This window comes from Giraffa tippelskirchi, chromosome 3 (assembly GCF_054371585.1).
Source record: "Giraffa tippelskirchi isolate mGirTip1 chromosome 3, T2T-mGirTip1v1.2.pri, whole genome shotgun sequence".
In the NCBI taxonomy this organism is placed as follows: Eukaryota; Metazoa; Chordata; class Mammalia; order Artiodactyla; family Giraffidae; genus Giraffa; species Giraffa tippelskirchi.
The window spans coordinates 63,064,506-63,086,401 of record NC_137277.1 but is presented as its reverse complement, the minus strand read 5'-3'; the positions used below and the strand labels follow the sequence as shown (position 1 = coordinate 63,086,401).

The 21,896-nt window shown below is 41.0% G+C and overlaps 1 protein-coding gene and 1 pseudogene across 1 annotated transcript in view; both read right to left on the bottom strand.

Moving 5' to 3' along the window:
- The window catches only part of LOC145540431 (ADAMTS-like protein 3), an 88,006-nt gene extending 79,797 nt beyond the window's left edge, over positions 1-8,209 (bottom strand). Inside the window, exon 1 of the mRNA XM_081574975.1 lies at positions 8,056-8,209. Coding sequence (XP_081431101.1) covers positions 8,056-8,209 — 154 coding nt within the window. The remainder of the gene's footprint in view (positions 1-8,055) is intronic.
- Positions 8,210-16,456: 8,247 nt separating this feature from the next.
- Positions 16,457-21,896, bottom strand: part of LOC145540430 (elongation factor-like GTPase 1) — a 63,517-nt pseudogene continuing 58,077 nt past the window's right edge.

Here is a 21,896-nt window from a genome sequence, read left to right as displayed (position 1 = left end):
AGAACTTTACAAAAAGGACTAAAGCAGACTCAAAGAAATGGAGAAACATACCATAGTCCTAAATAGCTGGACTCAATACTGAAAAATGTTAATTCTCTCCAAATTCATCTATAAATTTATAAAACTCCAATCAAAATCCCAAAAGGGGGTTTTCTGGACCTTAACAAATGATTCTAGAGTTCAACCAGTGGAGTAAATGTCTACAAGAGCCAAGAAAAAACTGTAAAAGATGGGAAATTAGAAGGAAATTGCCTCAATTAAAAGAGTATAGAACTGGCATAGCAGTAAGCATTCATATCTATTTTCTTAAAAAGCCCAGAAACAGACCCAAGTATAAGGACATAGTCTAGAACCACAAGCCAGTGTGATGAATAGTTTAACAGAAAACCATAGATAACTTCTTCACAAGATACACCAAAATTAATTCAGATATATTCCAGAAATCAATATTTTAAATGTGGAAACTGTAAAATAGTATAAAAGTTATAGACTAAAAGTCACACAGACTTGATGTAACAAAGATTGTCCTAGATATATCAACCAAGGTAGAAATCCTAAAGGAAAAGACTAACAGATTTTATTACATTAAAATGGAAACACACATAGCATTTTCTATCTCACCTACAGATAAAGGGATAAGTATGTGAATATCCAGGCTTCCTAGGTGGCTCAGTGGTAAAGAATTCACCTGCGAATCCAGGAGACATAAGAGACGCAGGTTTGATCCCTAGCTTAGATATATACCCTGGAGTAGGAAATGGCAACTCACTCCAACAGTCTTGCCTGGGAAATCCCATAGACAGAGCCTGGCAGGCTACAGTCCATGCAGTTGCAAAGAGTCAGACATAGTAACTAAACACCACCAACAAACGTGAATATCCACAAGAAAATGCAGCAATAAAAGCACAAGCGTATGGGCTGGAAGAAAACCACCAAGATGCCTCTAAGGATGGATGGAACAAGACGAGGAGTGAAGGCTGTTGGGGAAACACACAAAAGGAATGCCAACAGAACATTTCATTCTCCTCCCACCCCTCCCATGAAAGATCTGACACAAACTTCTATGAATTTGACATTTCTTTTTAAAAATTTGGGGGTTAAAAGGCAATCATTGTACATCCATAGAAGTTCGAAGAAAACCAACACCCATTCTAGTACCACCTGGCTTCATCAAATTTAATGTTTTGTCATGTTTGTGTCAGATCTTTTATGGGAGGGGTGCCCAGAGAAAAGAGTCAGAGGTTAATTAAAATGTTAGCAGCTGCTACCTCTAGGTGGAAGGATGCTGAGCAATCTTACTTTTTTATTTGTGTCTCTGCATTTTGTGAAGTTCTTTGGAAAGCCAACACTTCAATATTTTAATTGAAAACAAGCAAGAAAACAAACAAAACCACATCCTGTTGACATACAGAAAAGCTCAAGTCAGACAGGACTTCATAGGTGAGTCCTGTGTTAGAGACCAGGAGAGTTTATGCAGGAAACCCTGACATCTAATAAACTGTAGCAAGAGACTCCACTAGATATTACACAGGTTTCCTTAAGCCTTTAGGCCAAGTCACCTCATCCAAAAAATATATAAATAAATAAAGAGCAGGATCTGCAGAAAGGACCTTCAAATGTGAAATGAAGAAATAATGACTCCTAGCAAGGAGGAGTTTTTCCAATAATTTTTACCCACATCTCACCAGTCAGTCAGTTTCCTGGCTTCTTACCAAGTCACCTATCTATAGCACAGTAAGCAGCCCTACTAGAGGCAATATTTCAGCAAAAATCAAGTGAAAGGAAAGAATAAATATCTGGCAACAGATCAAGTCTGTCATCGGGGATAAGGGCTAATTAAACCCATATTATTTACTCTTCTAATTAGACCACTGTTCAGTTCAATTTTCTACACCAAATGTCACCACACAGAACTGTGTCCTGTCTATAATGTAATATAAAACAAAGTTTTAATTCATAAAAAATACAACAAGCAGTTTAATGCATTCATCTGGGCTTTTAGGTTGGTGAGTTCAAATCATTTTAGGTAAACATTTAAAATATACACAGCTGAAACTGATTTTTCATTTTGCCACTTGATATACTGACAGGTTGAATGTGAAAGGTTGAAAAACATCGTCACATATATTTTAAAGTAAAAGTAGACAGCTCATTGTGATATTGTTTTAATTTGTTTTTATTCCCACTGTCCCATCTGTTCAGTTTAGAGTTTCTTTCCGTAACTTCTCCACCTATACTTACCAAAAAAAGTATCTTGATTCTAAAATAACTAAAGTAGGCAAGTTATAAAGGCAGGTCTTTGGTTTCTCTGACTGAATCAATAAGACATTTTTTTCCCTTAAGAAAATAGAAAATGACATCTCAAAGGGGTCCTTGAGTTTTCCTCCTCTCTCTGGCCATGAAGACAGTTAGATTTTGCTTTGAAATGCCTCTGCTATTTCCTACCAGCCAATCTTCCTGCCCATCTCATCTATCTTCTTTTCCCAAGAATAGCAATGACATCCCCATTTTATACCCACTTTTTATCTCTTCCATTTGATGCCAACAGCATGATGATAATGATGATAACACAAACATTTAGAAAAACAAAACCTCTTTTGGAGCTGAACAAAGTGCCACAGGGTCATTTCTGAGCATTTATATTTGTGTGTATTCTTCCTTATAGTGAAAGAGAACTTGCTTCCCTGGAACTTTTAGCCTTCTAGAGCAGTGGATGGTGAGTCTCCATCCTCTGCTACAGAAGAAATCTTCTTGAGATTTCTCAAACCAGCTGGTACCCTCAATTGTTCCAGCTGTCTCGGACATGTTTCCTCTCTGTGCACTCTGCAGTCTCCACATTTGTTATTTTAAAATGTAGCATCCAGAATATAACATTGCTATCTGAGAACAATACAGACCACACAGTGTCCCTATTATCCAGGTTTCTTTTGATGAAATCTAAGTTTCTATTTCCCTTTATTCCTTCCCTTTCCCTTACTTCCTTCCTTCCTCCTTCCCTCCCTTTCTTTCTTTCCCCTTTCTTCCTATCTTTTCCAGGCACATCATTTATTGGATCTCATTTTGGAGGCAGTATTGCATAATGGTTAAAAGTTGTATGACTCTGGTTAAGAGTTATAGCTTTCTTAGCCTTTCTAAAACTCATCGAAAAATAGAGATAACTTTACTCCAACAGTATTTAAATAAAATATCATCTATATAGACTGTATCACACAGCATCTCAGTAAAGGTAATAAGTGACTGTCTCAATCTCTCACTCAGTGTCACTCAATGTGTCCTATTCTTAGTGACCCCAAGGACTGTAGCCCGCCAGGGCCCTCTGTCCATGCGATTCTCCAGGCAATAATAGTGGAGTGGGTAGCCATTCCCTTTTCCAGGGGATCTTCTGGACCCAGGGATCAAACTTGGGTCTCCCGCATTGCAGACAGATTCTTTACTGTCTGAACCACCAGGGAAGCCAGAATGTCTCAATAAGTATAAGCTAGCTATTGTTCTTCAAAATAATGTCTTTTTTTCTCCAAACAATGACAGGAGAGCCAGCTCTCTCCCATCTTAACTTAGGCAAGACTTAACATTAATCGCTACTGAATTTCCTCTTGTTGGTTTTGGCCCCGAATATCACTGCTGAGATCTGTTTGAATCCTGATCCTGTCACCCCATCGACAAGTCACTTTACACAGCTTTGCAGTTTCCATGCTCCACCCAAGTCTCTGATAAACATGCTAGACACAGCTCCCCCATCTTACTGGATTCCACATGCACATTTCTGCTTTTGTACAATAGTAAGCAGACCCTAATGCCAAGTAAGCAGCCAACTGATCAGACTTGGAATCTGTGAACAGTTTAACATTACAATAAAAATATGAAACAAAAACCAATCACCATCATCAAGCGTTAGGAGGCAGAAAGATTGGTGGGGAGGGGAAAAGCCAGCCATCAGGAGGAATTGAATCGGAGATGCTGGGGTGGAGTCTGTATTCTTGGGCTTCATGTTTGTGGTTGAGTCTCCTGAGAGAAGAGCTAATTAGCAGCCCCACTTTGGTCAGCTCCAGCTCTGAACTCTAGTGACAATAAAGTATGTTTGACTGATATTAGTTCCGTATTTGACCTGAGGGTCACCCTGAAGAGGCAACTTCTGTTTGTAAGTTGGGCACCACTATTCCCCATTCCTTCTTCTCAGACATCCCCATGAGCTGTCTGAAAAGTGATTAATTAAATTCCTTGTTATTAACATTTTATAAGCTAAGTTGTCATCTGAATCCGTTGTTGTTGTTGTTGTTGTTCAGTCACTAAGTCATGTCTGACTCTTTGAGACCCCATGGAATGCAGCATGCCAGGCTTCCCTGTCCTTCACTGTCTCCTAGAGTTTGCTCAAGTTCATGTCCATTGAGTCAATGATGCCATATGCTAACCATCTCGTCCTCTGCCACCCTCTTCTCTTCTTGCCTACAATCTTTCCCAGCAACAGGGTCTTTTCAAATGAGTCAGCTCTTCGCATCAGGTGGCCAAAGTATTGGAGTTTCAGCTTCAGCATCAGTCCTTCCAATGAATATTCAGGGTTGATTTTCTTTAGGATTGATTGGTTTGATCTCTTTGCTGTCCAAGGGACTCTCCAGAGTCTTCTCCTCCAGCAACAGAATCTGAAACATCAATTCTTTGGCACTCAGCCTTCTTTATGGACCAACTCTCATATCCACACATGAATCCTATCCATAGACTTTACCCCTAAGTCTGAGTCAACCAACATCATGTCACCCAATGACCCTGTTCTGGACCAGACGCTGAAATGTGCACAAAGAAAAAGCTGAAGAATCTGGTCCTGCACAAAACAGTTACTATGTTTGTACAGAGTGAGCATCCTTGTCATAGTTGGTGCTGCCATTTTAATTGCTAAGTTGTGTCCACCTCTTTGCAACCCCATGGACTGTAGCCCACCAGGCTCCTCTGTCCATGGGATTCTCCAGGCAAGAATACTAGGGTGAGTTGCCATTTTCTTTTCCAGGGTATCTTCCCAGGTCAGGGACTGAACCCATGTCTCCTGCATTGGCAGGTGGATTCTTTACCACTGAGTCACCAGGGAGGCCCATCCTTGCCAATACTTTTCCTATATTGTTTCTAACATTCTCAACAAACCCTTGAAGTAGATATTACCAGTCCTCATTTTATAGGTGTACAACTGTAGCTTCCAGAACCATATGCTCAAGATGTGGGGGAGCCCGGGCAGAACTCCTTCCTGCCTGACCCAGATGAAGCCTGCTTCTGTTCCCAGATGCTCCTTGCCTGTCCTTCTGGACCAGGAATCCAATCAAAAGCAGCAGCAACTTATCACCACTCCCAGTTGGCATTTCACATCTTGGATCGAACAGATCTGCTGCTGCGATTCACTTGACCACAACATTCCTTCCATATCTCAATGAAGTCTTTTTGCTTTCCTCCCCCTCCCTATGTTGTAAGTCTATGAAAAAACCAGAGACATCACTTGGAGACAAAGGTCCATATAGTCAAAGCTATAGTTTTTCTAGTAGTCCTATACGGATGTGAGAGTTGGACCATAAGGAAGGCTGAGTGTCGAAGAATTGATGCTTTCAAACTGTGGTGCTGGAGAAGACTCTTGAGAGTCCCTTGGACTTCAAGAAGATCAGACCAGTCAACATAAAGGAAATCAACCCTGAATATTCATTGGAAGGACTGATACTGAAGCCGAAGCTCCAATACTTTGGCCACCTGATGCGAAGAGCTAACTCACTGGAAAAGGTCCCGATGCTGGGAAAGATTGAAAGCAAAAGAAGAGGGTGACAGAAGATGAGATGGTTAGATGGCATCACTGACCTGATGGACATGAATCTGAGCAAACTGCAGGAGATAGTGAAGGACAGGGAAGCCTGGCGTGCTGCAGTCCATGGGGTCACAAGGAATCAGACACAACTTAGTGACTGAACAACAACAGCATATTGCAAGCAGAGCTCCACTTACATTTTTCCAAAATATTTGATTTTATCTAAATTATTCCATGAGGAAAGCCTGCCTTCTTTAACTTTTTTTTTTATTGGAGTATAGCTGATTAACAATGTTGTGATAGTTTAAGGTGGACAGCGAAGGGACTCAGCTATACATATACATGTATCCATTATCCCCTGAACTCTCCTCCCATCCAGGCTGCCACATAACACTGAGCAGAGTTCCCTGTGCTATAAAGTAGGTCCTTGCTGGTTATCCATTTTAAATACAGCAGTGTGTACATGTCCATCCCAAATGCCCTAACGATCCTTTCCCCCCATCCCTTCCCCCGGCAAGTTCGTTCTCTAAGTTCATTCTCTAAGTCTGTGAGTCTCTTTCTGTTTTAAAGTTCATTTGTAGCATTTCTTAGGAATATTCTTGACCAGTGTTCACAGGCCAGGGTGCATTTGTTAATTCTCTCATACAAACATATACCAAAGGCTTTCAGTGTTCAAGGTTCAGTGAGGATGAGGATCAGGTCCTCAAGACAGTGACTAGCATGTGAGAGAGCCTAAAGGATCAGAATCAGCCCTTGGTCCCTGAGAGCCATAGACACAAGGGACCAGAGCAAGTAGATGCTGAAACAGAAACAATTTCCACCTTGGAATTCTTTCCAGTTTGTAGTCACTCAGTCGTGTCTGAGTCTTTGCAGCCCCATGGAATACAACCTGCCAGGCTCCTCTGTTCATGGAATTACCAGGCAAGAACACTGCAGTGGGTTGCCACTTCCTTCTCCAAGGAATACACTAATTCTGCTGGGAGCACTGGGCTAACCCTCGAATGTGCCCATCAACTTCTCCCATGTAATGGGATTGCAAGTGTGTTCTTATTTTTGACTCAAATCTATTTTCTAATTGTAATGGAATTACAACATTTTCTATTTTCTTCCTTTTGCTCATTTATATCTCCCAGTTTTATACAATGAACATGTATATTTTATGCAATAAAACACCCAATAAAAGTTTTTTTTTCTTACAGGGGAATAAAAACACTAAAGGGCAACCTATGAAAACACATCCAGAGATGCAACATGTACTTTGTGCTGTTTGGTTAAAACTATCAAGCTTCAAGATCTTTTAGGAAATCATATTTTCCTAAGTGAAGTTCTACCTAGGGAATATTCTGGAAGAAAAATTTTTAAAAATATATTGTTTACTCATTATATAATAGGACCTGTTAAAGCCAAGAATATTGTAGGAATAAGTGTGCTTACAATCTCATAAAGGCTTGAAGACTTCTTGCCTTTCTTGCATCCCCATGCATAAATCAAATCATAAAATATTTCCCTGACAAGTTCTTAAATCTGTGACTTATAATGAATAGTACAGTTCAACTAGTTTTACAAAAAGTTAGTAATTAAACACAGATTTCATGTATAAGGTCACTTATTGCAAATGCTACATTAACAACTCCATATTAAAAACAACTCAAAATCAAATATGTTCCACTGGGATACAACTGCCCAGACATCAAGTAAATGTTCATTCCAGTATTACCACAAAGGTTATTTTAGGAGATGACAAATGGCTCAGATTTTTGTTAACAGTAAATACAGTCTTCCAGGTCAATACTACCTTAAGATCTTTAACAACAATTTCTTAATATGAATTGAGTAAATGACATAAAATTTCACTCAAGCTGTCACAGTGATTTAATAATTCAGTTCAGCTAGAATACCTAAAATACCAACATATTGAAAGCTGTATGCTAGGCATATGCCTCTGTCTTCTTGGTCCATTCTACACTCTACTGGGAGGTACATATATTCACAGGTCATTACCATGATGGTCAGTGACCACTAGGATTTGGTCCCCCCTTTCCTAACCAACGTGTTACCTATTATTTTGTTGTTGTTCTTCAGTTGCCAAGTTGTGTCTGACTCTTTGCTACCCCATAAACTAGCTCCAGGCTCCTCTGTCCATGGGATTTCCCAGGCAAGAATACTGGAGTGGGTTGCCATCTCCTTCTCCAGGGGATCTTCCCAATTCAGGGATCAAACTCGTGTCTCCTGCATTGGTAGGTAGATTCTTTACCACTGCGCCTCCAGGGAAGCCCACCTACCTTCTGAAAACTGAAAACACTTCACTGATTCCTTGGGACACCTGTTCTGTACCTCCAGGCTCTCCATGACCTGCTCTGTCTTATCCTTCAGCTCTAGTTCCTGCAGATCAGACTCATACCACATCCCATATTCCAAGCATACCATATTTCCCATGATTGCCCAAACACATTTGTCAAGTCTTGCTTCCTTTTGCAAACCCCCCCAAAACCCACCAAGACACTCCTCTTGGAGAAGCTCTATTTGCACGTGACCTGTGAGTGAAGATCTAGGACCAATCAGCCCTCTTTCCCTAAAGCTGAGGTAAGTATAATTTAGGAGAGCTTCTGAGCAAGCCTCTTGCTTCTGGATTTTTCCTGCCATCCCATCACTACCTAGGAGACTGGCCCCAGGTCTGGGATTCCTCACCTCACTGAGTCTCCTTCCCTAGTTAGCCAGGCATAGACTGACCCAGTTATGTACTCCAGTCACCGTCACTCTCAACTTGCTGGTATAGAGGTTGATTCAGCCTATTGTTCCAGTCAATCCTAAAGGAAATCAACACTGAATATTCATTGGAACGAACTATACTGAAGCTGAAGCTCCAATACTTTGGCCACCTGATGCAAAGAGCTGACTCACTGGAAAAGACCCTGATGCTGGGAAAGATTGAAGGCAAGAGGAGAAGTGGGTGACAGAGGATGAGATGGTCAGATGGCATCACTGACTCAATGGACATGAGTTTGAGCAAACTCTTGGGGAGTGAAGGACAGGGAAGCCTGGCATGCTGTAGTCCATGGGGTCGCAAAGAGTAGAACACGACTGAGAGACTGGACAACAACAGTTATTCTAGTAAAAGAAAGAAATCTCCAACAAATGCCATGAAGAGGTCTCAAATCATGGCAACCAAAGCTACTCTGTCTCAGGATGAAGGAAAACCAACTAAACACTTCCAGACTTCTGAGAGTGAGGCAGGCCTTTTATATACATCAACTTAGTCCAGCATGTTAGGTGGGAGAACTAGGTCCCAGCGGGAAAGAAGGCAGATTCAGATGGGGATAATTTGAGGAGTGATTTATTTTTTATACATATTTTACTTTTAAAACTAATTTATTTGGCTGCCTGGTCTTAGTTGCAGCATGTGGGATCTAGTTCCTTGTTGTTTTGTTGTTCAGTTGCTAAGCTGTGTCCAACTCTTTGTGACCCCATAGACTGTAGCCTGCCAGGATCCTCTGTCCATGGGATTTCCCAGGCAAGAATACTGGAGAAGGTTGCCGTTCCCTTCTCCAGGGGATCTTCCCGACCCAAGGATCGAACCCTGTCTCCTGCACGACCAGGGATTAAACCTGGGTCCCCTGCATTGGCAACATGGAGTTTTAGCCATTGGGCCACCAGGGAAGTCCCTTGAGGAGCATTTTAAAAACACACTTTGCATACAGCATAAATTAACACAACATTACATATCAGCTATACTCCAATCAATAAAAGAAAAGCTTACACACACTCTACTCAGATGAGGACAAGGTACAGGGAAACCTCAGGGCTGGTACAGCAACCCATAAGACAATTCACATTATCTGCCTGGGCCGTGCTTACAAGATGGGGTAAAGGCAGGCACAGGCTACATGTAAAGGGCTGGTTGATAGAAACTAAGGCCTTTACTCAAGAATTACAGGGGACTTCCCTGGCAGTCCAGTGGTTGAGATTTCACCTTCCCGTGCAGGGGGTGCAGGTTCAATTCCCGGTGAGGGAACTAAGTTCCCACATGCCTCACGGCCCCAAAACCAAAACATAAAACAGAAGCAATACTGTAACAAATTCAATAAAGACTTTTAAAAGGGGCGGTTCAGGATGGGGAACACATGTAAACCCATGGCTGATTCATGTCAATGTATGGCAAAAACCACTACAATATTGTAAAGTAATTAGCCCCTAACTAAAATAAATAAATTTATTTTTAAAAAATCATGAAAAAAAAAAAAGAATTACAGCCCACAGTAACCTCATAAAGTGAGAGCTGGGCAAACAAATACACTTCTCTCCTCCCTTGATCCACTCCTCTGCAGTGCTCACTACTGGCCAAACCCAACCAGGAGCCAGAGGGCCTGGGGAGACCACTGATGCAGTCCACACAGGTCAGCCTCCCAGGGTGGGCGGGGTGTGCAGCACAGGGTGGGGAGCAATGAAGAGTGGATTTGGAAGGCAAAGGGAAGCTTTCCAGCCCAGTAATTTATTGACTCACTGGAATTTTTTTTTCTTTTTTCTTTTTTTATTTTTTGATTGGAAAAAACATTTATTCCAAGCTTTAATGAGATACAATTGACATACAGCATTGTATAATTTAAGGTTCCAATATGTTGGTTTAATACATTTATATATTGCAAATGTTTACCACCATAGCTAACATCTCCATCCTGTCACATAATCGCCTTTCTTTTTTTGTGGTGAGGACATTTAAGATCTATTCTCTTTGCAACAAGTATATAATACACTATTATTAGCTATAATCACCATACCGTACATTAGGTCTCCAGAACTTGATAATTTTTTAACTGGAATAAACATCCCCGCTTTTTGAATGTTTTGTTCAGAGGCCCATGTTACAACTCACCACTGGAATATTTTTAAGCACAGGAATGACTTCGGTAAATTGTATTTTGGAAAAATTACTATGGCAGGAGTGTGAGGAAGGACTGAGGAAGGAGAGCCTCACTTAAGTGCAGAGCTGGAAGGGCCACTGCATAGAGCAGACAGGAAACAAGAGCCCAGGCTAGACACCACCAGCATCTGAAAGAGGAGGGCCCAGACGTGAGGGGCTTTGTTGTTGTTTGTTCAGTTTTTTTCATTGAGACAGAACTGACATGTTAACATTACATTAGTTTCAGGTGTACAACATTGCTGTCATTGTTCAGTTGCTCAGTTGTGTCTGACTCTTTGTGATCCCATGGACTGCAGCATGCCAGGCTTCCCTGTCCTCCACTTGCTTGCTGCAGCTTGCTTAAGTTCATGTTCATTGAGTCACTGATGCTATCTAACCATCTCATCCTCTGCCACCCCGTCTCCTTTTGCCTTCAATCTTTCCCAGAACCAGGGTCTTTTCCAATGAGTCAGCTCTTTGCATTAGGCAGACAAAGTATTGGAGCTTCACATTTAGCATAGTACAACATCAGTTCAGTTCAGTTCAGTCGCTCAGTCGTGTCCGACTCTTTGCGACCCCAAGAATCACAGCACGCCAAGCCTCCCTGTCCATCACCAACTCCCGGAGTTTACCCAAACTCATGTCCATCGAGTCAGTGATGCCATCTAACCATCTCATCCTCTGTCGTCCCCTTCTCCTCCTGCCTTCAATCTTTCCAATGATTCGTGATTTGCACACATTGAGAAATGATCACCATAATAAGTCTAGTTAACATCCATAACCATACATAGTTATAATTTTTTTTTCTTGTGAGAAGAACTTTTTTCTTAATTTAATTAATTTAGTTATTTTTGGCTCCACTGGGTCTTCACTGCTGCATGTGGGCTTTCTCTAGTTGCAGAGAGAAGGCATTACTCTTCATTTCAGTGTACAGGCTTCTCTCTTGTTGTAGAGCACAGACTCCAGGGCACATGAGCTCCAGTGCTTGTGGCACATGGGTTTAGCTGCACCACTGCACCTGAAATCTTCCTAGACCAGGAAGTGAACCCATGTCCCCTGCATTGGCAGGTGGATTCTTAACCACAGGACCATCAGGGAAGTCTAGGAATACTTTTAAGATCTGTTCTCATAGACATGAAGTTTCTTATAGATATAAAGAGCTAGAACCAACAGGACCTGGTAGCTGACCAGATGCAGGGAGAAAGGAGACCCTAGGATGACTCTTGGGCTTCCAGATGAAATGACTTGTGGGAGATGCTCATCTCATTCAGCTTCAAAAGCATCCTCAATGCCATCCCTGAGGTGAGATGCTCGGTGGCCTTGGGTACTGAATTCAAGCAGTGCCTAGATTACAGCTAAGATAAAAGGAGAAAATTGGTGGTCCCAGGAGGAATCTGGCCTATGGGTCTGATGCATCTAACTATAATTGTGTAGCTTACCACCAAAAAAGGAATTATTTATGATGTTTAAAAATATGGAGATTTCACATAAAAATCTAGATTTCTGACTTCTCAGGAAAAGGAAAGAGAAAATCAGTACAGGACTCACATCCCAACATGGTAATAATTCAAACAAAGCATGGCCACAGAGTTTGTAAGGGGCACGCGCCCTCTAATTTGTCCCCATTCAGCCACTATGAGGATTCACACTATGTGCCTTGTCCCTGGGGTTGCAAGTGGGAGTTTGCCAGTAATGAATGACTGTTGGTGTGAAGGTAATCAGTTGACATGTGTGTTTGTAACCGATGTCAGATTCTTCAGTCTTGCTACAGAACATGTTTTAGTGAATAAAAAATATACATACAAATAACTTAACAATGGGCTTCTCAAGTGGCGCTAGTCTGCTAATCTGCCTGCCAATGTAGAACACACAGGAGACACAGGTTCGATCCCCTGTCAGGAATATCCCTGTGGAGATGGAAATGGCAATCCACTCCAGTATTCTTGCCTGGAAAACCCCATCGATAGAGGAGTCTGGTGGGCCACAGTCATGGGACCTCAAAGAGTCAGACATGACTGAGCACAACTTAAAAGAAGAATGCTTTGTTGTCTTCATTGGAGACTGAGTCCAGCAATGTGCTCACAGAAGTAGAGTTTAAGAAGTTATTCCATGGTGCTTAATGTCTAAACTCTACTCTCCTTAAATCCCTGGGCTTTGTCTCTGGGATATTTCACTAATATAACGTATTAGTGTATTTAAGAAGTTCAAGTAAAAATTCCCAAAGTACAGACAAATCAAGTACAGGAATTCACCTGTGCTATCACTAACACAGGACATCATAGTCCCCAGAGAGCCCATACCAGGAATTACACAGACCACCTCTCCACAACACCCCTATACAATTCCATATTAAGGGTGAGAACATCTAGGCTATTTTTTCCATGAGTACAATGTTCCTGGCTACGACTGTTAGAAAACAATCGTAACCTCCAACTGTAGCAAGAGACATAAATATAAGTGTCCCCATACAATAGGGTTTGGTTTAGTTTTGACTGTATTTTTGGTTAAAAAGAAATCCTTATACAAAGCTACTTTATATGAAGAAAGATTTGATAGATATTATTGATAATACTTTGGTAAGTTGGGGGAGAGTGGATACATGTCTATGTATGGCTGAGTCCCTTTGCTGTTCACCTGAAACTGTCACAATATTGTTAATTGGCTATACCCCAATACAAAATGTTTTTGGTGGTAAAAACAAATAGATAGAATTAAAATTTTTAAAAAAAGATTCTAGAAGGGGAAGAAATAGATAATATTTTGGTAAGTCATCCTGAAGCACATACAATACAACAACAGGTAAGACTGAATAGAGAGGAAAACCAAACGTTGCCAAATATAAAAGTCTGATGGAGAGTAATGGCGGGCTAGGTGACAAACTATCCCACTGAGAACAACTAGAAAAGCAAAAATATCCTCCATAAATGAAATCAAGACATTTTCAGACAAACAAAAACATAGAGAATTCACCACTGGCAGACCAGTCCTGAAGGAAATACGAAAAGGTTTTTTTAGAGGACTTCCCTGGCAGTTAAGAATCCACCTTTAAAGCCAGGGATGCAGGTTTGATCCCTGGTGGAGGAACTAAGATCCCACATGCTGAGGGGCCACTAAGCCCTTGCACTGCAACTACTGAGCCTGCCAGCCACAACTACAGAGAAGCCCGCAGCAAAGATCCCACATGCCACAACCCAATGCAGACATAAATAAATACATTTTTACAGGTGTTTATAGGGTTAAAGGAAACTTGGAGATATGGAAAGAAATGTATAGCAAAAATTAAAATTGTAAAGAGAATGTGGGTCATTCTAAATAAAGGGCAACTATATAAAACAGCAATTATTATGGCTTATGGCATTTAAAATATCTCTATGGCATTAACATATCTGATGACAATGTCATATGAATCAGAAACATGATAAATGACATTAAAGTATCCTAAGACCCTTGTATTACCTAGAAGAGGATAAAAGGGCTAATTAATACTTTACTTTGATGAATCAAGAATACATGCTTTGCTAAATATAGAATTACCATATGATCCAGCAATCCTACTCCCAGGTATATACTTGGAAAAAACTAGAATTCAAAAAGATACATGCCCCCATATGTTCACAGCAGCACTCTTCATAACAGCCAAAACATAGAAACAAACTAGATGTCCATTGACAGATGAAAGGATAAAGAAGATGTGGTACGTATATACAATGGAATATTACTTGGGCACAAAAAAGAATAAAATAATGCCATCTGCAGCAACACTGATGCAACTAGAGATTAACATACTAAGTGAAGTCAGAAAAAGAAAGACAAATAACACTTTGTCACTTACATATGGAATCCAAACTATGGCACAAATGAACCCATCTATGAAACAGAAACAGACTCACAGACATAGAGAGCAGACTCATGGTTGCCATGGGGGGAAATGTGGGGGATGGAAGGACTGGAAGTCTGGGATTAGCAGATGCAAATTTATATATATATATAAGTTAGTATTGTTGTTGCTGTTCAGTCATATATATATATGTTAGTATTGATGTTGCTGTTTAGTCATATATATGTGTATATATATAAGTTAGTACTGTTGTTTCTGTTCAGTCATATATATATATATATAAGTTAGTTTGTTGTTGCTGTTCAGTCATATATATATATATATATATACACATAAGTTAGTATTGTTGATGCTGTTCAGTCATATATATATATATATATATATATACACATATAAAAGTTAGTATTGTTGCTGTTCAGTTATATATATATATACATAAGTTATTACTGTTGTTGCTGTTCAGTCGCCCAGTTGTGTCCGATTCTTTGTGACCCCATGAACTACAGCACACCCGGCTTCTCTGTCCCTCACTATCTCCCTGAGTTTGCTCAAACTCAAAGCGATTGAGTCAGTGATGCCATCCAACCATCTCATCCTCTGTCGTCCCCTTCTCCTCCTGCCCTCAATCTTTCCCAGCATCAGGGTCTTTTCCATTGAGTCAGCTCTTTGCATCAGGTGGCCAAAGTATTGGAGCTTCAGCTTCAGCATCAGTCCTTCCAATGACTATTCAGGGTTGATTCCCTTTAGGATTGACTGGTATAAATTGGTATATATACATTAAAAATTGGAAAGCAAGTGGAGGAGACTTACAAGGAAGTCAAGTAATAGTGACTAAAAATTAAACATGAAATTTTAAAACATAATAACTCCACCCTCCCAATGTTTTTCATAATATTTTGTCATATTCTAAGAGATATCTTTGAGGAAATGATTTATTATTATTCTGTGAAGGAGCTTTCATCCCAAGTTTGGCAAGTCCTTCAATTTCACATTTCCTTATCATCTATTAAATTCACAAAATTAAATAATTTTAATATAAAATGGCACGCATCATGTGATGGCACTGTTGTGTAGATTTATTTATCCTATTCAAACTCCTATTTGTACATGGTTTGAAAGTGTCTAGAAATGCTCTTTACAAAGTATGATCACTAGTTATTTCTAGAAAGTGGAATATAGGGTGATTTGTAGTTTTCTATACTGCCAGAGTTTAAAATAACAAAATATAATTTCAATGTTAATTATTCCTATAAACAAATAAATCCAACCTGTATTTAAAGAAGTCATTCCACTGTGGCTTCAAAACCCAAGGCAATTCAGGATCTCCTTAGTAAATGCTTGCCAAGAAGCCTTCATTGGAGGCTGGCATTCCTGTGAGCAATATTTATGGAAACTGCCTCAGGGCATCTAGAGGCTGCGTGAACAAGGCACACAGTCCAAGGCTTCCAACCTCACACATCTCAACATATATTCTAGAAATGAGACAGGCTGGGACCTGTGACCCTTTTGCGGCAGTGCTGCAGTGCTTGTACCTGAACGAACGTCTCTTCAAGTAACAAAATGCAAAGAAACTATAATAGACTAAAAATAACTGGGTGTATGCACAGCTGTGGCAAATTAAGGACCACAAGATGCAAAAAGACCAAAAAAAACCCCCTACTGCCATTTCTGAAGAGCCTGGAGCAAAAGCAGGGTACTGCGCATGCCCCCTGCACATAGCATCACTTAAGGGGTAGACAGATTGCCTAAGCCACCCCTCCAGCCCAACTGTGGACATACCCCTACCCTTACCGCATAAAAGGAACCAGCTTTTTGGGAAGGGAGCAAGGGAACACGTTAATTGTTTTTGCTATTTCCTACAGCTACAGGAGCCCCAACAAGTCTTGCCTGAATTTCTTGTCTGGTTTCTAGTCAATTTCTATTGATTGGGGAAGGCCAAGAACCCTGGTCAATATCGGTTGGTATCAGAAGGATACTTCTCAATTGCGTAGTTTTGTCCCCTGGGGCATTTGGCAACGGAGACATTTTTGGTTGTTGTAACTAGAACAAGGAGGTTTTGACTAGCATCTAGTGGACAAAGCCAGAGATGCTGCTAAACACCCTCCACTGTATAGGACAGCACCATCCCCCCTGCTCCTAGCAAAGAATTATCTGACCCGAAATGTCAACAGTGGCAAGGATGAGAAATCCATTCAAGAAGGATGCATGTCCATAAGACCTAGATGTTTTACTCTCATAATGACTTATGTTGGTTAAAGTGAAAAAAATTTGTTTCTAAACAAACTTAACAAGCAAGCATCATTAATACCCTCAACCTTCAGCTAAGTCTTAACAATGCAAAATGCTTACTTTCACTCCCCACACTGGAACAAAATAATACCCTGCATACATATAACACTTCTCACCATTTTAAAGCAGGTTCATGAAGATTATATACTTTCTTGCCCTACATTAAGAACTGCAGAATCATCGTAAGAAGCTCTTAATTTCAACATACCTCAAACCATATTCAAAGCTTTCAAATTTGACAATCCACAGTAGACTTTTCTTTCCAAGGAAAAAAATAAGCCTAGACTTTCATGTTTAATGATATCGAGTTTTAAAAAAATTCCTTTTTGACTTCTCTCAGTGATTTACTTCCATCCATGGTTAGCCACTGCACATAGAAAAACAGGTTTTGTGCCAACAACTCATCAAGAATATTACCCAGACCACATTGGAGGGGCATAGGCTTGAAACAAACTCCCACAAGAAATATTATTTGACAGCCATGAAAGTAAGTAATGAAAGAAACCAGCATGTTGTTTTTATCTCATGCCTCTCCTTCTGGGATCAGCTGAATATCTGCATGCTCTGGGCCACCACGGTCACCCCAGGTAAAGAAAGAAAATTGAGACATTGCGCATATCTGAGACTTGTGACTCTGAGACTGGAAGAGATGACAGCATGATCCCAATTCCTTCACTAGAACTTGTGGTCTCTGGTAGTCCAGTGGTAAAAAATCTGCAGGCTCAATACCTGGGCCGGGAAGATCCCACATGCCATAGACCAATGAAGACCATGCTCCATAACAAGAGAAAGCACCACAAAGAGAAGACTGCGCACTGCAAATAGAGAGCAGCCCCTGCTTGCCACAATTAGAAAAAAGCTGTAGCAGCAACGAAGATCCAGCACAGTCAAAAGTAAATAAAGAAATAAATAAAATTTTTAAAAGGAAGGATTGGGAACTTCCCTGGTGGTCTAGTGGTTAAGACCCCATGATCCCAATGCCAGGGGCCTGGGTTCAATCCCTGGTCAGGGAACTAGGTCCCACATGCCACAACTAAAGATCCCACATGTTGCAACTAAGAGCTGGCATTGTCAAGTAAATTAATTAAAAAAAAAAAAAAAGAATAAGGAAGGATAACTACTCCTCAGCCTGGGAGGCCAGGAGTGTTTGCGGGGAGGTATCACTTGAGCTGAATCTTTATGGTGTGCAGGAATTTAGGAAGCCTAAAGAGCAAACTGCTGCTGCTGCTGTGCTGTGCTCTGTTGTGTCCAACTCTTTGCGATCCCACGAACTGTAGCCCACCAGGATCCTCTGTCCACAGAATTCTCCAGGCAGGAATACTGGAGTCTGTTGCCATTTCCTAATCCAGGGGACCTTCCCAACCCAAGGATCAAACTTGTGGAGAAAGGAGGAAATATTTGCATAAATTCTACACAGTTGTATGCAGAGTTATCAAAGGAATATGGTAATATCTAGATGACTTTATTTTTTGGGGCTCCAACTGCAGATGGTGATTGCAGCCATGAAATTAAAAGACACTTACTCCTTGGAAGGAAAGTTATGACCAACATAGACAGCATATTAAATAGCAGAGATATTACTTTGCCAACAAAGTTCCATCTAGTCAAGGCTATGGCTTTTCCAGTAGTCCTGTATGGATGTGAGAGTTGGACTATAAAGAAAGCTGGTGTTGGAGAAGACTCTTGAGAGTCCCTTGGACTGCAAGGAGATCCAATCAGTCCATCCTAAAGGAAATCATTCCTGGGTGTTCATTGGAAGGATTGATGTTGAAGCTGAGACTACAATACTTTGGCCACCTGAGGCAAAGAACTGACTCATTTGAAAAGACCCTGATGCTGGGAAAGATTGAGGGCAGGAGGAGAAGGGGATGACAGAAGCTGAGGGGTTGGATGGTATCACCAACTCAATGCACATGAGTTTGAGCAACTCCGGGAGTTGGTGATGGCCGGGGAAGCCTGGTGTGCTGCAGTCCATGGGGTCACAAAGAGTGGGACATGACTCTAAACTGAACTGAATATTTGGGTGCATGTGTATTTTTGAATTATGATTCTCTCAGGGTATGGTGCAGTGGTAAAGGATCTGCCTGTTAATGTAGGATATACAAGAGATGCAGGTTCAACCCCTAGGTTGGGAAGATCCCCTGGAGTAGGAAATGGCAGCCAACTCCAGTATTCTTGCCTGGGAAATTCCACGGACAGAAGAGCCTGGTGGGCTACAGTTCATGAGGTAGCAAAGAGTCAGACACGGCAGAGTGACTGAACACACACACACAGACAGACACATTCTCTCTCTCACATACACACACACTCCACAGGGTATATACCAGTAGTGGGATTGCTGGGTAAAGGGGATTCCTGTTTAACTCATTATCTCAGTGAGAATCTGGCTGGCACATAGCTTGAACAGAGAAGGGAGAACACTGATCTCCTTGGGTGACTCCCCCTTCAGTTTCAATACACATGCGTGATTCTCTGCAGAGAGGAGAAGATTCCATGTACCTGGGCAGGCAGGGCTCTGTGTTACAAGCCTGGCTCACCACCAGAGGGCGGTGGATCATATCACACAAGGTGTCATTGACCGTCTGCTGGGTCTGGAGATGTAAGCACACTGCAATGGCTTCTTGATGGCCTGGAGGTTGGAAAGAGGAAAAAAAAAAAAACCACAAATGACTTAGAATGACTCATTGTGGGGAAAAAAGAAAACAGGGTCTTTGAACCCCTCATTCTTAAGCCACTGTCCTTTTGATTGTATTGCTTGCCTGCAGGATGCATTTTGGGGTCCACATGGAGCAAATGATGGTGCCTTTTCCAAAGTCTCCCAGGCTCTAATATTTCCTCAGTCACTTTGTAAACTCCCAAATATTCATTTTGACGTCTCAAGGACCACCCCTGAGACCCCATCCACTGTCACACTGATCTGCGTTTCAAACATACTCAAGGCCAGGAGTTCCTGCAAATGAATCATCCACATGCTCCTTCCAAACACAATAATTTCCCTAAGAGAAATTTTCATATTAGCTCCTAAAGAATAACACTTTCTCACATGAGTGGAATCAAACAGTTATTTGTCCACGCCTAATGCATATTGGACTGTAAGGAGAACAAACCAGTCAGTCCTAGAGGAAATCAACCCTGAACATTCACTGGAAGGACTGATGTTGAAGCTGAATCTCCAATACTTCGGCCACCTGCTGTGAAGAGCCGACTCATTAGAAAAGACCCTGATGCTGGGAAAGATCGAAGGCAGGAGGAGGAGATGACAGAGGACAAGATGGCTGTATGGCATCACTGACTCAATGGACATGAGTTTGAGCAAGCTCTGGGAGATGGTGAAGGACAGGGAAGCCTGGTGTGCTGCAGTCAATGGGGTTGCAGAGAGTTGGACATGACAGAGTGACTGAACAACAAATATATATTGGGATGCATTTTTAAGGTTAACTTATAGCATGGTCAAATTCATAGTCAGAAAGTACTTTGGTAGATGCCAAGGGCAAGATGGGGGTGAGTAAGTGTTAAATGGGGACAAAATTTCAGTTTGTGCTCAGTTGTGTCTGACTCTGTGATCCTATGGACTGTAACCTGCCAGGCTCCTCTGTCCACGGGATTTCCCAGGCAAGAATACTGAAGTGGGTTGCCATTTCCTCCTCCAGGGGATCTTACTGACCCAGGGATTGAACCCTTATCTCCTACATCTCTGCATTAGCAGGCATTCTTTACCACTAATGCCACCAGGGAAGCCCCTTTTGTACCCAAGGGGTTCCAAGATGCAATACAGCCAACCAGCTTCCCTGTTCAAATACGAACTTTCACAGGCACATTTTTCCTTTGAGCCTAGACAGGTCTGTCTGACTCCAAGGCCCAGTCTCAACCATTATTTTGTTTGTTGAGACAAATTTTTTAAAAAAAGATTATTAGGAAATCAGAACTGAGCAAAATATAAGTCAAATTTTTATGGAAAAAATCAAATAAAAATTGTAATAGCAATCAACTATGCTATTTGAAATATGAAAATGTATTCAGTTTCATGCAAGAATGTGTCTTCCACATTGTGGTTCTTTTTCCAAATGCCATGTTTCATTGCAACCATTTTACAATATTTTACAGAATAGAGTATGGACTAAAAGTATATATAAAATATATATTCAAGATGTTGAGTTCTTTTCCCTAAATTTTCTTTGCTTTCTTCAGTTGTAATCTTATGCTCCTGGGCATAGTAGGATGCAGTCTTAAATCTCCTTGCATCTTCCAATGAATTTTTTTTTAATAAACACTAACCTGAGACATGAAGAGACACTGCTACAAACATTATAACTCAGGCTCCTCCCTACAAATGTTGAACTTTCTTAGTGATTTTACAGGGACACAGATGTTCATTTTCTAGCAAGTTTCATTTCTTTTTAATCTGAGAAAAATTCAGTTATCTTTCACATATATTCTACTTTATAATCAGAATTATTTACAAGACACACTTGTGTTGGGGTCCTTTAATGGACTGGAACCTGGTGGTCTGGAGTCAACAATAAGAGAGTAAAAGAGAGAAAGAGGCTGATATTCCCTGGTTTACACAGAGAACCAATAAAACCTCTGACACGAGGTTTGTGCTGCTACACGTAGGCACAGGGCGCCTTCTCGAGGAGGTCTTGAAAGCCCGGGCAAGAAAGTGAGCTCAGCAGGCCTCTGTGCTCCAAAGAATTAGCCTGAGGAAGAGAGACAGAAAGAAAGAAAAAGAAAGACACGGGGACCCAAGCTCTGATGGAACAAGGGTGCTTTATTCAACACAGTGTGAGTATATATACTGTTTTGCAAGGTAGCTTTTCAGCAAAGATAAGGATCACAAGACCAGACTTACAAATTACCAAGGAAACAAATCATAAAACTAGAAGACAATCCATATCAAAGAAAGAGGGTTGTAAATAATCACTTTTACCATATGGTTCATAAAAAGGAAGAGGGTCATAAATAGTTACTTTTCACTGTAAGGAAAAACTAACAAAGGAAATACATGCATTCCTCAGTCCCAGGAGCGGCTTGCCACTCCTCTTAATTCCTGAATATTCAGGAATTAATACGGAACAGAGGAAATAGCACATAGGAAGCCT